The sequence below is a fragment of the Carassius gibelio genome, chromosome B15 (assembly GCF_023724105.1).
Source record: "Carassius gibelio isolate Cgi1373 ecotype wild population from Czech Republic chromosome B15, carGib1.2-hapl.c, whole genome shotgun sequence".
NCBI lineage: Eukaryota > Metazoa > Chordata > Actinopteri > Cypriniformes > Cyprinidae > Carassius > Carassius gibelio.
The window spans coordinates 3,953,025-3,969,963 of NC_068410.1; the positions used below are offsets into that span (position 1 = coordinate 3,953,025).

The 16,939-nt window shown below is 36.8% G+C and overlaps 1 protein-coding gene across 2 annotated transcripts in view; it reads right to left on the reverse strand.

Moving 5' to 3' along the window:
• Window positions 1-16,939, reverse strand: part of LOC127972948 (SR-related and CTD-associated factor 4) — a 33,700-nt gene that overhangs the window by 1,170 nt on the left and 15,591 nt on the right. For both annotated transcript variants that reach the window (XM_052576970.1, XM_052576971.1), the window contains exons 14-18: window positions 15,609-15,722; window positions 14,918-15,074; window positions 14,689-14,783; window positions 892-1,024; window positions 330-392 (exon numbers count right to left, since the gene is read on the reverse strand). In XM_052576970.1, the coding sequence (XP_052432930.1) occupies window positions 330-392; window positions 892-1,024; window positions 14,689-14,783; window positions 14,918-15,074; window positions 15,609-15,722 (562 nt within the window). The remainder of the gene's footprint in view (window positions 1-329; window positions 393-891; window positions 1,025-14,688; window positions 14,784-14,917; window positions 15,075-15,608; window positions 15,723-16,939) is intronic.

Genomic DNA, 16,939 nt, shown 5'->3' on the forward strand with positions numbered 1-16,939 from the left:
TACTTGTCAACCAAGTCCAGTTTCCAAATATTGCCAGGTAAAACAGAATATGAATGTAGTTTTAAAGAGATACACTTGACTGTATGCATCTGGAACTGAGTTGGTTTTGTATCAGAACCGAGTTTGATTTCACAGAGAAAAAAACATTAGCAGTATTTAGAACATTTTGTAAGATTTTAAAAAAGCATTATGATTTATTTGGAGTTACGCGTACTGATGAATCGTTAACAAGACATTTATTTACAATCTGACCAAGAACATGGCTCCTTTTGTATTATTTTGATTTCATGTTGAATTGAAGTGTACATTGAGTTAGAGTCGATAGATACCTGTGAGGGATGGAGGAGGACCTGCGGGGTTCAGAGAGGTCACCGGGACGGCAGGAGCGAATCCTTTTTAAAACAAGGTAACAATTCATGTTTTATTATTTAATGCTAGGTCTATCGATTCATCTAAACACAGAAAAACGGTTTGCGGTCAGTATGAATTTTTTTAAAAGTCGTTTACTGCTCAACAAGACTATATTTATTTAATAATAATAATAAAAAAATTAAATTATAAAATATTATTCGTTTAAATGTGATGCGCAGCTGAATATTCAGCATCATTCCTCCAGACTTCAGTGTCACATGATCTTCAGAAATCATTCTAATATGATGAAGCACTGCTCAAGAAACATTTCTGATTATTATCCATGTATAAAACTGTTGTGCTGCTCAATATATTTGTGGAAACCACAACTTTTTTAGTTTTAAGTACTCTTTGATGAATGGAATGTTCAAAAGAACATAATGTATTTGAAATAGAATGATTTGTAGCATTATGTCCTGTTGACCAACTAAATGCATCCTTCCTGAAAACGGCAGTCGTGTCTTTCAGAAGAGGCAGTACCTGCAGGCATCTGTGGGGGGTTAAACCCAGGAGGAGGGAAGGCTCCTGTGATCATGGCTGGAGGTGGGAGTCTCATGTTAGCAGGGGGTCCTGGGACGACATTCATCATAGCAACAGGTTGAACTGAGGGGCTCTATAATGTAGTGAAGAAAAGGATGAGGAACAGTTCTAACATCGGTGAGACTTGAGAAATCAAACTGATGGGTTTATAAGGACATGAGGAGGCAAAGGTTGCTCTTCTGTGTTCTTTACTGCACACAAAGCACTTGGATACAATGTTTTAAATTATACCTGGAAGTACTAGTAAAGAATAATGTCACATGTGCAGGGTAATAGTATTTTGGTTTTCGGTTGAAAAACACTTTTAAAATTGATTTGATGCCATCTTAAGTCATGTATTCAAAACTAAAGATCTTACAGCTGCTGTACAGTTTTCAGAGCTCATAACGCTGCTTCTTCTTCCATCCCCTTTTTATACCCAGTGTGAATAAATACTACTGTTTATATTATGACACAGCGAGATTCATCGCCTGACCCTGGCATCACATGCGCTCTGAAATGTCAGCACCGACTCTGAAAAGACTTTGGAAGTTGGTATAAAATGCTCAATGTAAAGTAAAGGCATGTGATTGAAAAAAAAAAAGCATCTACATCAGTCAAGCTGTTTAAAGGAATAGTTCACCCACAAGTAATCCACATGACTACCATCCAACAATTAATGTCTCATGAAATAAAAAGCTGCAAGTTCTTCATAAATCCATCAATTAGACATTATTGCGTTCAGCTAAAATAGGAGTCCTGAATGATATTGCTTTCTCTGGTGGACAAGGGGTCTTGTCTGAATCAGGAGAGAGATCAAGCACTGTTTACAAAAGAATACCATCCAAAACAGATCTAAACATATGTTGTTGATTTTGACTGGAAGCTGGACTTTTTTAATAGAGGGAGCATTATTATTATGAATTGTAGAGTTAAAAATGTGTTGGATTTATTTCTCACAAACATTAAAGTTTTCACTTCTCAAGATGTTAGCTGATGGACTGGAGTGGTGTGTGGATTATCATGGTGTTTTATCAGCTGTTTGGACTCTCATTCTGACGGCACCCATTCACTGCAGAGCATTTATTGATGAGCAGGTGATCTAATTCTGCATTTCCCCAAATCTGATGAAGAAACAAAATCATCTACTTTTATATGGCCTGATGGCGAGTACATTTTCAGCAAAATTTTTTTTTTGAGTGAACTATTCTTTTAATCACACAGACAGTCTTTTGACTTCCAGCACAAAGTCTGGTCCACTTTGCAACATTTTTCTAGGCCACCCACTGAATACTTCATACAAGTCTGCCCTAGTTTACAGTCTGGAAAAGTTGACTATGTTGCTGAAAGTCAAAACCAGTCTGCTGATTGGAGAAGATTAATTTCCCTGAAAATCACCTACTGTATCATGAATAGAATATGCAATTTTTTTTTATTTTTCTTTAGCTGCAGACAGCAAATCTGTCCAGCGGGAGGATATCAAACATGTTTTGAGAACACATTGTGTTCAGTTGCCATGTGTCTCCTTGAGTGTGTTTCTGTGTGAGTGAGTGTGTTGTGTTTGGAACAACTTCAAAGTCGTTGGTAGTGTGTGATCCCAAGCATGTAATACATGAACAACTCCAGTTTGAAACCTAATCTTGTCAAATTTGTGCAGATCGAACATTTGTGCAGTGTACTACAATCTTTAGGCAGTAACATGTGCATTTAGTTTTTACTTGCAGTTTTTTGGTACAGGGCTTATCTGAAATATTACCACCTAGTATTAAATATAATGTATTAAAATAACCTGTTTTAAAATTACAGCACATCACTGCATTAATGTGTGCATTATGTCCATCCAAATACAATTATAAACACTGTTACTTCACAGACTAATGCAAATCACATACATAAACAACTCATATATATATATATATATATATATATATATATATATATATATAATTAAATTATTAATTTTTGACTGCCTCGAGACTTAAATTGCCAGGGAGGGAACTTTTTAGGTTTTGCTCCAGTAGTACTTATATACTCACTTATTAGTGATTATTTTTATAATTTTTTAATTGTTTTTAAGTTTGGTCACATATGAATGGACTGATCCCAGATTTTCACTGACCCTCACAAACACTTCTACTGTGCATGCAGCAGAACGATGACATCTAGTGGCATGCTTAGCATTCTGTGGCTACTTACTGGTCAGAAAATCATACAACTACAAACAGTTTCAAGAGTCTCACTGAAGAAAAGATCAATGCAATAGTTTCTAACTAACAGTACTTCCCAATAGACATTCATTTTGGGGATTTACATTATTATGTTCAGTTATTTATATAAACCAATGGTTTTAGAATTATTCAGATTACGTTAATAAACACTACTAATTTACTAATTACATTGAAACATAAATCACCGTTTACATGTGCATATTTAAATGTAATGTAAAAATACAGTTATTTTAACACCTATTTTATAACACTTAAGTTTCAGTTTGTAAACATGAATTGGGCCTCAGGAGCATGTATTAATTTAGGTTTGTTTAATTATTAAAAATAATAATGTTTGTTCATACATTATCTATAGTTAATCTATGTACCTTGCAAATGGGAGATGCATAGTATGTGTAGCAATGAACATTAACATAAATGTTGAAGTTTTGTTCATTGTTGTTCAATGCAATAACTAATGAATAGACTAGAGCATAATTGTGAATTGTTGCCAAAAATATTTAACATATTTCAATTGAAGTTATACATTATAAAGAACTATTTAGAAACTTAAAATCACAGCTAAACTGTCTAAATACCATTTTATTAGGTATCAAGTTACCAAGCAAGCAAAAAAAGGCACAAAGCTTTTTGTTAATTTTAACCAGTATTTTCTTTAGAATTTAGAACACATCAAAAGTGCTATACTTAAAAATATATTTTGTCATCTAAAGATTGAAATATAATACACTTTTTCTTTTTTTTTTTTTTACAAATTTTGTACATATGGATGACTCGACGCTAATTCGTAAAGTCAGAATGAGTCTGCAGATGTTAAGAAGTCGTTAAGAAGAGTTGACCAATTTCAAAGAAAATCTCAGTGTATGATGAGCACAGATTCTGATTCCATACAGTCATCAGAGATTAAATATCTGATATTGTGAGCTGAATTTAGAACACATTGTTTTCATTTGTCATGCAAAGGAACATTAAATAATACGAGAAAAATCTAAATAACACCTCTTTATTTCTGGTGTCCATATTCTTGCTTACTTATCTAACAGGACTAAAGTTCTATGCACACTACTAATGTTTACTACTAATAAAGAGTGTTTCACAGGAGAATCGGTATGTCCTCCGCACTTACAGGAGCACTCAGATGCTGGCTTGAGATCTCAGTAACTCTCCAGGTCCTGGATCAGACCTTCTTGAGACTGAACCTTCAACCTTTGAATTAATGATCTGGATCCTGTACCATTAGGCTGTGGTTGCATACTTGGTTTAAATAAATAAAGAAGAAGAGAAAAAAACTGAATTGCACATTACACTGGAGTAAACTGAAACTCAAAACTGCTCACTTTAAGATCATTATATACAAACTTCAGAATTGTATGTCTGTTGCTATTGGGTGAAATGTAATTTATTAGCTCTTCCTAATGAACTGGTGATGAATGTATCAAAATGTGTTCTGAAACAATATATTCTTAAAAGTATTTATAGTGTTGTTAAAGGGGATATCGGATGCCCATTTTTCACAAGTTGGTGTGATTCTTTAGGGCCTTTATGAAATGCCTACAATATACTTTGGTTAAATTCCTGAATGGTCATGTAAAACAACACCCATTTTATCTAGTCAAAAACAGCTCTGTTCACAGCGAGCCGTTTTGGTACATGTCTATATAAATGATGAGCTACTGCTTACCCCACCCCTCTCTTCTGTTTTTGTGTATTCAGTGGCTGTTACCATCAAAAACACAACTAATACATTGCGTCCTCATTGGCTCCAAAGTCCCTTTCAAGTGGCCATATTTGCAACGCCTCCAGGCAGCTCCAACAAGACCAAGTCCTATCTAAATGATTGGGCGAATCCTAAAATCTCAAAAACTGCTTAAACAATTAAGTAACATATTCCAAAGCAGCACCAAATCTGAAATTAACTGTCCCATGAAATGTAGTTAAACTGTGTTATAAAAGCTTATTTTTCAGACTAGACAAGCCAATGCACATGTGCAGTTTTAACATGCTTATGACTGCACATGTGCATTTCTATGGGTTTCTATGGGATCCGGAACTTATAACGGCTACTGCAGTGATGCAATGACTTTACTCAGCAGATAAATCAGCGATTGGCTCCTTCATTTAGAAGGCATATTATCAGTCCATTATAGGAGTGAACCGTCTTTGGTAGCTTTCATGCCAGGAGAATACGAAGACTTACGCTCACTTTTATATCCAACTACAAAACACCTGCATTGTTTATGAGACTTTGTTGTTGCCACAGCAACAGACATTTGCTTGATGGCATCCAAGATGGCGGCTGTGTGTGTGTGGCTCACCATCTGGTTCTACTAACGCTGTGTTGGTTTTGTGCTGTTTGTGTCACTTGCGGTTCAAAATGTTGAGTCTCTATTGGTGTATGATCGCCAAACACTACTGGATCTTTGACATTCTGCCAAAGACTTGGTAAAGTTTGATTATGGTGGACAAATGACATTGCCCCGTTCTTATTGGGCATTCCAGTTCATCTCTGCTGCCTCCTGGCTTTACATCCCCTGCGCAAGTGCCACCGCCGCAAAGGAAAACGCAGTGGTCGGCTGGTGAGGGTAAAGGTTTGCCTGGAGCACACTTTTCCATTGATTCGTGGACTGAGTATCGAGTGGTGCCCCACCTCTTTTTCTCTGTGATTGCTGGACCCTATCGATGCCTGGCTGGTACATGTCGTCGGCCCAGATGAGGTGATCCAGCCCCGCGGCCCCTGCTCTCCTTGCCTCCGCTGGCGCAGGGTAAATCTGCGAGACCTGCAGCCTCTGTGTTGGGTTCCTCTGAAAGTCAGCACCACAGACCCACCGGCGGTCAGGAATGGGCTGATGAATGCTAGATCGCTAGCAAATAAAACTTTAATTCTAAAGGATTTCTTTACATCCAAGGGTTTGGATTGGGGTGTTGGTGGGTCCAGTTTTTCCTCTGAACTCTTACCAAATTATTGCTCCTATTTAAATTCCCTGTGAATATCGGGAAGAGGAGGAGGAATAGCAATCGTTTATAAGAATGTCAACAAATGTAAACAATTATTGCTACCATCCTTGTTCAGCAGCTTTGAGCTGCGTTTATTTGAGCTTGGTCGCTTTCACAAAATGCTCTGTGCAGTGGTCTATTGGCCTCCCAGATACCATAAGGTCTTTATAAATGACTTTTCTGGCTGATATCATGCCTAAACACGATCACGTACTTATTGTTGGGACTTTAATGTCAATGTGTGTTGTCCTGAAAACCTAATGACAAAGGACATTTTATATTTTATTGAGCGTTTTAATCTTGTGCAGTCAGTGTCTTCCCCCACACAGCAACATGGACACACACTCGATCTGGTCTTATTCTTTTGGTTTGCCTGTTTGAAATCTTGAGATCTGTGACACAGTATTTTCTGACCATGTCTGTATTGCTTGATATTGCTTCTGCCTGTAACACAGCTGCACCTTGCGCTGCTGCTCAGCCCTGTTGCATCAACTCTTCCACTGCTGTTCAGTTTGCATCCGTTTTCGGTCAGAACTATGCAATACCAGAGTCTATATGTAATTATTCAGAGGAGCTTAGCTCATGGTTGCACTCTACCTTCCAAACTGTTATGGATACTGGAGCTTCTTTGAAAATCAGATGCAATGGCTAAAAGACACGGTTCGTACTGTCAAACATGAGTGCCATACAATTGAATGCAAATGGGAAAAGGACAATTTGCATGTGTCGTTTCAAATACTAAGGGACTGCTGGCATAATTATCAGAAAACTATGAAAGATACTAAAATAAATTATAATCGCAGACATTTTGTCAAACTGTAACAGTCTGTATTGATGCCTCCTCTGCTGCTTGTGAAAATGTCTTCACTTTTCCTATTGATAAGGTTTTTTCCACCAGGGTTCGTTTATCAACTCATGCATATGATTCTTAAGTCTCTGTCCTCTGCTCTAATGTCTTTGACGAGTTTAAGCCTGTGACTTTGTCTTTATTACAGAAGATTGTTGGTCATCTGAAGCCCTCAGGTTCTCCATATGATGCTGTCCCTCCTTGACTTAAGGAGGTTTTTCCCCACTGTAGGGCCATGAGTTCTTGCAGTTGTAAATAGTGGTCTGTGATATCGTTTTAGTGATTGACAACTGATCGTTTTGTGTTATTCTTGTGCTTCTTGATTTAACTGCTGCATTTGACCTTAATTTCTCGTTTGGAACAGTGGATGGGCATCAAGGGCATAGCGCTTGAGTGGTTCAGGTCCTATTTAGAAGGCTGGACTTCATGTGTCAGCTGTAGTGACTGAGTCCTCCTCAGCTCCTCTCTTGCGGGGTACAGCAGGGCTCAGTTTTAGGCCCTCTCCTTTTCTCTCTTTTATTAGCTTCCCCTTAGTTCTATAATCAGGAAGCATGGATTGTTATTTTATCGTTATGAAGAGTATAGCCAGATTTCAAGCCAACCATCACTAACTTAAGGGTGAAAATTTACTTGAATCTTAAGCCTTACAGTCAGATCGGGGAAGTAATTAAATAAGAGATTTTTTCCAATTGAGGCAGCTGGCCAAAATTAAGCCATATCATACAAAGCAACACTTTGAGATGGTAATCCATGCCTTTGTTACCATTCAGCTGGATTACTGTAATGCACTATACATGGCAGTTAGTGAGTCTTCTGTTGCCTAATTGCAGCTGATGCAGAATGCTTTTAACTGGAATACATAAATAGGAGCTCATTTCCCCCATTTTAGCTTCACTTCACTGACTGCCCATACATTTTAGGATTCAATTTAAAATTCTTCTGTCCATTTTTAAATCCCTAAAATGGTCTTGCTCCACCCTACATTTCTGAGCTGCTACACCCTTACATGAGCACCCATTCTCTCATGTGAACTGATCAGCTATTCCTGAATGTGCCCAAAACGAAGCGTTAGCTTAGAGGGGACCATGCCTTTGCTTTAGCAGCTCCTAAATTATGGAATCATTTGCGTCTGCCCATTAGACAGGCTTTTTCACATTGTCTTTATTTAAATCGTCTTTTAAAAGACCCTTGTCCTTGGCTTTTTACACCAGATGTTGATATTTGGTTATTTAAGCTTTCTATGCTATTTTAATGTGTTTTAGTTGTATTTTATTTTTTTTCTGTATAGCACTTTGGTCCACTTTCTTATTTTTAAAGTGCTTCATAAATAAAGTTTGATTGATTAAATCAGCAGCTGTAGCGCAGAGAAAATGCCAGACCGCATACAACTGACTGATGGCAGAAATATAATAATACGGGACAGTCCTTCAGCGTTCCTCGGCGGGGCTTAAGCAACATGACATCATACTGCTCAGAAATTATGTGATAGAGACCGTTTTGAGTTTTTCAGCGATAAAAAAAGAAAAAAGTAGTGAACGGATTTTTATCATTGTAGGGTAGTTGTGTCCTCACACTGCTAAGACACATTGAAATGCAAATGCCACGTAAAAGTGAATTTTGGTTTTGCAGAATCTTTAAAGTTTGTTACATAATGTTATATAAGAACTGCAGTTATTTAAATATATTAACATTAGCTGTTAAATTAAATATACATTTTATATATATATATTCCAGAACTCAGGTGGTGGTTAGACTTCAAATACCCTGACAACACACTTAAGGAGCATTAGAATACAGCATTTTAAAGTAAAAAATCTTTTTTAAAGCTCTGCTTTATAAATTATAAGAAAGCATTCATTGACATTCCACAACAGAGGCTGACACACAGAGAAATGGTGTCTCTTGCCATCGTTCCCAGCATTTTAGCAGCAGTCGTTGCCTAATGGTTAGAGAGTCTGACTTGTTACCAGAAGGTTGTGGGTTCGAAACTCAGGTCCAGCAGGGATTGTCGATGGGGGAGTGAATAACCAGCACTCTCTTACACATGGCACTCAGTCCCATGAGTGAGATAAGACCCTTGAGCAAGACACTGAAATAACCCTAAACTGCCTTCCAGGTGTCGGGAATAATATATATAGTAATGTACCATAAACGTGTTTATGTGTGTGTGTATGTATATATATATAGTTATAATTAAATATAATAAGCAGGAGTTATGCAGGAATTAGTCCCCCCCAGTGGACTTAAGTTATTAAAAGTGCCCCTAAAAAAAACCCTAAAACGCTGTAGATTAACCAACAGTATATATAGTTTGAACTAGTTTATCCATAAAAAGGATGAGCCACGTTTGAAGCCGCAGTGAGATAGACAAATTCCTGTATCAGCATATTCACTATTAAATACAGAAATTCAATAATAATGCATTTAATAATAAGTTATGCTGCTATGCAATCATAAACACAATTAGACTTATGAACTAAGGCACTTTATTATTAGGGGTATTATGTTGCTGTCGCTTTATTAACATTTTATAAGCCTGAAAATTCATTTCCTGAAAAAGTTCAGTGACAGATGCATTAATTAAGATCACTGTATCATGTCTGGGTAAAACTGCATTTTGTTCGTAGGAGATAAAGTGGCCACAGAATGTTTTCAGACAATTGTATATACAAATGTACTTCATCACATAACCTTAATCATTTCTCAAATAAATCATCTCTGAGTGAAAATCGTTTCAAGATAAATTCTACCTCGATTTTTTGACAAATAATGTAAAAATGTCTGACATCACAGATCCAATAAAAAAAAAAATAGACCAGTTAGTTAAAAATAATTACGGTAAAAAGCTCAGAAAAGTAAGAATAGCTGTAGAATAATGTGTGTACAAATGACATCAGATTTGATATTTTAAATCTAATGCAATGAAATTCAGAAATTAAGTGTTAATTAAGTGTCAAAATCATTTTTGCACCACAGAAGACTCAGACCACAATAAACCTGCTGTCAAATTAGATTGTGTTAAGTGCATTAAAAATGTTAAGTATTCTTAAGCTAATAAATTGCCTTTTATAAAAATGCCTTAACCATGTTAAGAATCTCTGTAACAAAAAGTCTCATGACTTCTTTATACCAGTTAAGTTATGTAACTATGATTATATTTCTAGGATGTAAATTGTGCAGATTTCCTATATGAATATAATACCTGGCTTTTATGCTAAATTTGTCAATGTGCAGTTTACAATAAATCCATGCGGTATAGACAGGAGAGCAATGAATGCAGTATCAACTGTGACCAACCATCTTTTTCTTGAATCCTAATTCAACTGGACGGCCAAAGGCGAGATAAAGCATTATTTATTGGTTCACATACTAGAACAGCATTCTAGTGTTTTTGCAGTGATGCCATTGAAGAACCATTCTTGGTTCTCCAAAGAACCTTTCACTGAACCATTCTTAAAAGAACCTTTTTTGTGTGCATGAAAAACATTTTAAAGGTTCTATAAAATGGAATGGAAGGTTTCCAATAATGTTAAAGGTTCTACATTTTTTATTTTAATTTAATTTAAATGGAACCACTGATGCCAGTTAACAACCATTGTTTTAGCATAGACTTAGAAAACAATATTAAGATAACACTTGCAAAAAAGAATTTGACAAAACTCTTCGAATACATTGGCAGATAAGATGTTAGCTGTCATTTTACAGAAAACCATTTAGTTTTTTAAATCAACTGAAAGTCAGATTTTGTGTTAAAGCATGGCCTAAAGCCAATGGTTAAAACGAAGTCAAGTAAGAGAATTTCACCTTACCAAATCTCAGGTTCCTTCGAGGCAAAGAGCAGACGCTCCAGAATATCAGACATCCTGGTTGCCAGATGAAAATGATTCCAGCCGATTCCAACCAATCACCATTTGGTGATGCTGTATGAAAGACTCAATCCACAGGTGCACAAGGCCATCGCTGTAGTCGATCAGCGGAGATAATGTTCCATCTCTCCAATCTACGCGTCATTGCTGCTGTTTCGACAACGAGGTGTACGCATTTCATACTCTGATTTGAATCCAACAGACTGAACAACGAAAATGACATTTAAAAGTTTGCAATGCATAGCATTGCTTTGCCATTTAAGTGAAAAATCCAAACATTCCACTAAGCTAGATTTCAACAACAGTGAAACTTCATTCATCTGGCATTGAGCTGTTATCTTTCCTTGTGTATAGCCCTATTCGCACAGGATTAATATTATCTAGATACCTTGTGTGATTTTGAGATTACCTCCCCGCACCTGTATTTCGTGTGGTGCATTCGAACGGGATGAGCCAAGCCTGTGATTTTACTCGAATTTACTGACTTTACTGGATACCCGGAGGTCAAGGCTTTGAGAGTCCTGTTCCATGGTCCAGATGGATAAAACAAGAAAGAAAAGAAATATAGTTTCTTGCGCGGTGTCATTTACATTTCGCCAGGTTAAAATAATATCCCAAGCTATATATATATAAAATATCCCATTTGGATCACATTAACCTCAAAACCTTTTCAGCTTTTTCTTTCTGCAAATTGTATGGTGTAGTGATGTGACAACACCCAAAATATTATCAAACACTCCAACGCAGCTCCATTCTTCACGAAAGATGGATAAAAAGGCGCACAGGAAATAAAAATATCGAAAAGTGATAATGCGACCCATCAAATGCTGGGCAAATCACAGATGTCGATTTGCACGGGACTAATATAATTACAGGACCCCGGTATTCGGCGAAATATGGTATGACTTTTGCAGGGGAATTTTTACTTTACAAATTACAAACATGGCCAATTCACACGGGATTAAGATCACAGACAACCTCTGAAATTATTACAAATGACTGGAGGTCACCATGTAGTACTAATCCCGTGCGAATAGGGTTTCTGAGGTTGAGTGAAGCTCAGCAAACATTGATTGTTTACCTTCCCAGAACTAGAGTTCTTCGTAGAATGGCAAAGCAGACGGACATCCAAAGTCCAGCACCACCTTTGTTGATTTCACTCCATTCAAAAGCAGCAGAAGCACAGAAGAGCGCACAAGACAAATTCATCGTTGTTTCATTTCAAATGCTTCATTATTAGTTTGTACAAAGCGCCTCTGAGCTGTCTGATGAGTTTATGGAAATTAAGTTATGGGAGGAGTGACTTAAACATTTGGTATGTCTACTTTATTTGCAACATCTGATTCAATGATAATATATAAGGCAGACATACAAAACGTGTTGTTCTGTAGTACTGGAATTAGGAGCCACTGGTTTAAATTAAGGTTTCACTTAGTGTGAAGGACTTTTTAATAATATGAAGAACCTTTTGCACAATGGACGGATGTCAAAGGTTCTTCAGGAAACCATAGTTGCCGATAAAGAACTGCTATTTTTAAGAGTTTTATTTTTACTAACCAATTTGTACAACCAAGAGCCTAATGTCTGCAGAAAATCTGGTTTTAAAAAGGTTATTTCACCGGAGAATAAAAATTCATCCATCTTCTACTCACCCTTGAAGCATCCTAGGTGTATGTGACTTTCTTCTTTCAAGAATAATCCAATCGAAGTTTTATTAAAAATTTTCCTCGCTCTTCAGTGGGGGTAAACGGGTGTTTGTGGTCAACAGTTCAGAAGACGTGAAATAAAGTGTTCGAATCTGTAATAAAACATCCCTCACACGGCTCTGGGAGGTGAATAAATACCCCCGGTGGTGAATCCATGTGTTTTTGTAAGATAAACATCAAGATTTCAAACAAAATAAACACTTTTTTTCTCACTTCTGCTGACTGTTGGGAACCAGAAGACGTTTAGGCTTATATTACAGTACATCAGCGCTGCGTGATTAGTGATGAGCACGGAGAGAGAACAAAAAATGCTGGTAAAGAATTAGAAGCACAAAACGAGGATTTGTAAAGAAAAACTTTGGAGGATTTCGAAATAAACCAAGTGGAGACTGGTTTTCCTTGGCTAAAGTAAGGAAATGCTCATATATTTCCCAGAGGTGCACACGCGACGCATACGTCTTCCATCTTACATGTTGCCATGCAGCTTGTAGTGAAACTAGAAAGTTTATCATCACTAGAAAATTTTATTTAAAATTATATACATTTGAATAGGTTGCCACATTTCATTCTACATGCAAAAGTTTTAATCCGACATAAGCTAAAGTGTTAACAATAAATAAAACTCAAATATTTCCTGAACCCACCTTTTGTCCTTTTTTGCATTTTTCCAGCAACTGTTCTTTCGCCTTCTGTCTAAATGAGCCAGTGATGCACCACAAGTCTGGTCTCCCTCTGAAAGTGAATCCTAAACCTTTGGTTCCTGGCCACGTCTATAAGCTTCAGTGCTTTATGGACTGCATGCATGTGAAGTGCCAGTGAATGTCGACTGTAGATACAGCATAGATCGATAAATTCCTTCTAATGGTCAGACACTGTCATCTGAAGAGAAACAGCCCATGTGCCAACCCGTGTTGTGTTCACAGTGCATATTCTCTTTGAAAGGGTTTAAAATTTAATCCATCTAACAAAGTTCATTTATTTATAAGGCACTCTCTTTGTGTGTGTTCCATTTTATACAGTAACTAAACAATGAAATTATACTATTTGAGGCTAATTATATGAGAATGACATTTAATATTGATAACTTATCTGGTGGCACTTTATTACTGCTATATAATACTTTTTGTCAAGAAAATGTGTTTCCATGTCAAGATCATAAGAAACAAGTTGGGATTGAGAAAACAAGACAATTAATATTGCATGGTCTCTCTGGGGTTCTCTATGTCATTTCTAAGAATAGTTGAATTTGTTTCTTAATGGGAACAGATTTGGAGAAATGTATCATCACATCACTTGCTGAACAGTGGATCCTCTGCAGTGAATGGGTGCCGTCAGAATAAGAGTCCAATCTTCTGAAACAACTAATTTACTTCTTAGATTTACAAAAAAGCAGCTTTTCACTTCACAAGATGTTAACTGATGGACTGGAGTGGTGTGGATTATTGTGATGTTTTTATCAGCTGTTTGGACTCTTATTCTGACGGCACCCATTCACTGCAAAGGATCCATTGGTGAGCAAGTGATGTAATGCAACATTTCTCCAAACTCTCCCAGTTTAGATGAAAAAAAAAAAATCTCATTTACATTTTGCATGGCCTGAAGACAAGTAAACAAATGTTATTTTTTGGGTGATATATTGCTTTAAGCAGCAATCTAAATAAAACATTTGTAAGTCAAAAATCTTCAATGAAGTATCAAAGTTTCTTAAAAAGCAACCTAACACACGACTGATTTAGAAGAGCCTTTGAGACTGTGTGCAACAAGTCAACCTTCATGAATTGGCTAAATACAGACACACATTTATGCAAAAACAGCTCTACTACAGAACAGCAGTGACCGTGTTGTGACAAATACAGTCACTGAAAGCGATGCCACTGAAACACGGAAAGAAAACTAGACAGTCATGACACTAACCTTGTTTTATTTTGTACTCTATGGCTCTTCATTTGCCAATAGTGATGGCAACCATGCACCAGTAAACCGTCAGTGCAAAGCAAAGAACACAGAAACACTGTTTGCCTCCCATATGCCAAAGACGTGACAAAACAAGAGCAGAATGTTTGACCGAGACACTGAACACCCTTGAGGAGGTCTGTAGGAAACCCCTCATATTTTACCTGTGATACTGCTGGTAGTGCAGCTCCCTCTTCCTGTTTTCCTTCAGGTCCTTCTGTTACTGGCACAGCCGGATTGGCCACAACACTTTTCCACTCTAAAGATCAAATAAAAAAAATTATGTTAACAAGAAGAGTCACATACAATCATGTTAGGTCCTTCAAAATTACATAAAACGGTATTAATGAATGAACTAGAAGCTAGAGAAAAGCAATTTGTGGAAGGTTTTACCTGGTTTGAGTGTTTCAACATCAAGCAAGCCTCCTTCTTGAAGACTTCGAATATCATCGGCTTTCACTTTATCCCATGGGATATACGTGACACCCCGCTCCACATCCCAAAACTTCTTCAAGTCCGTCTTTATGCCCTTATTCAATGCCCATGCGATCTGATCAAGGACAACAAGTCAAAAAACTGCCCACTTATAGTTTCAAAATGAGCTACTAGAAATGCAAACATAAGATCTGGAACAAAGCAAGTCATCCAACAGCAAACACAACCCTTGAAACTGCCTGGAAAGTTATTCACATAAATAGTTAAAAACAAGGATTAGCAAAATTTATTTATTACTTACCCATTAAAATAATTACACGAGAAGAAATGTGCAGAGTGATGTAAGAGAGATAAAACTTGCATAGCTATGTGGTAAACTGACTTTAACTCAATTATACAAACTATTATTATACATCTATATTCATCCAAAGAATGCTATGAGACTAAGCATATAGACTCAAGCACTGTTTCCTAATCTAGCTGTCTAATAAACTTAGCATTGCATACTATCAGTATTGTTGGCTCTGTTACAAATTGCTAAAAGTGTATGCTAAATGTATTCAAGAGAGTCATGTAATAAGTAATAACTCTGACCAGGCATCTTAACTCATAAAAACTGCCGACATGAAGAAAAGGTTGGTAACGGTACCTTTATAGTTTTCTGGTTGACTTTAACAACCCCTCTGCTGAGTTTATTCAGGGCTGTGTAGGCATCTTGTCTGTGCACCATGACAATGTAGGCACAACCTCTGGGAGGAATCATCTACACCGAAACATATGTATAAAAAAAGAGTTCAACTTTAGTTTAAGAGTTAATACATGGCAAAACAAAAATCCACCAATGCAGAATTAATCCACATTTATTCCTGTGAGACAAATTTTCAAAGTGGAAGAGATGCACATTTTCCCAGCAGGCTTTACATACAGGCACCGTTCCAAAATCTAGGGAGCAGCCTTATGTCTACATAGACGACTGCTTCATAACTGAAATGTGACCATGTAAGAGACCTATCCAAGTCTCATATACAACATTTAACAATAGTACGTGGATAAGCGAACAAAACCATATTATAATACACATAAAATCCAATGCATTCTCTGATTACCTTCTCTGTATGTGATGCCTATAATGCTAATTCACATGTTTAGAGTCAGAAGGGTTTTGGCTTATAAAGCCCTATTCGGACGGGACTAGTTTTACAGGGGGTCGTTAGAGAAATCTGCATTTCACAGACGTACTTGGTGATTTTAATCCCATCCGAATCTGCCACGTCTGTGTTTTTCTCACACAACCTCTGTGATAATTCCAGAGCAAATTACCTACCGTTTTTCAGCAATCTCAGGTGATCCTCTGAGAAAACTAATCCCGTCCGAATGCGAATGTCTGTGATTGCCGGTGATATTTTATTTCACCACGCATTTCCTTGTGTGTTTTGGCAAACGTGAATTACCGTAGATGCTCTTACCGCGCGGATGTTTGATATATTTGCTTAGCGGCAAATATATAGCTAATAATAAAAAATAAAAATAATAAAATCAAGAGCAAGATCGCGTAAACTGTTAATACTGGCTATTGTAATATAAGCATCAGGTAAGATTACTCACGTTCATTTATGTACTAAGTTACATAATGTTTTAATTACATTGAATAAAAAAAAAGGAAAACAAGTTAAACTAAAGGAACCACACATTAACATGGTTTGCTATACTAGCCATTTAGTATTTATTGTGTAATAATACTAAGGCAATAATTCTGAATGAATGCAATGCACGCATACAGAGCGCGTGATCTCTGTGGTGCCCAGATGCACAAATCAGACCCTCCCACCTCTGTAATAAACACTGAGATGTTAGTCCCATCCGAATTGGTACATGAAAATCACAGACGTCAGGTGGTAAGAATCGAAACTCAAACGTAGTTTAGAAAACTAGTCCCGTCCGAATAGTGCTCAAGATACATTTAAAAAATGAAATGTATTC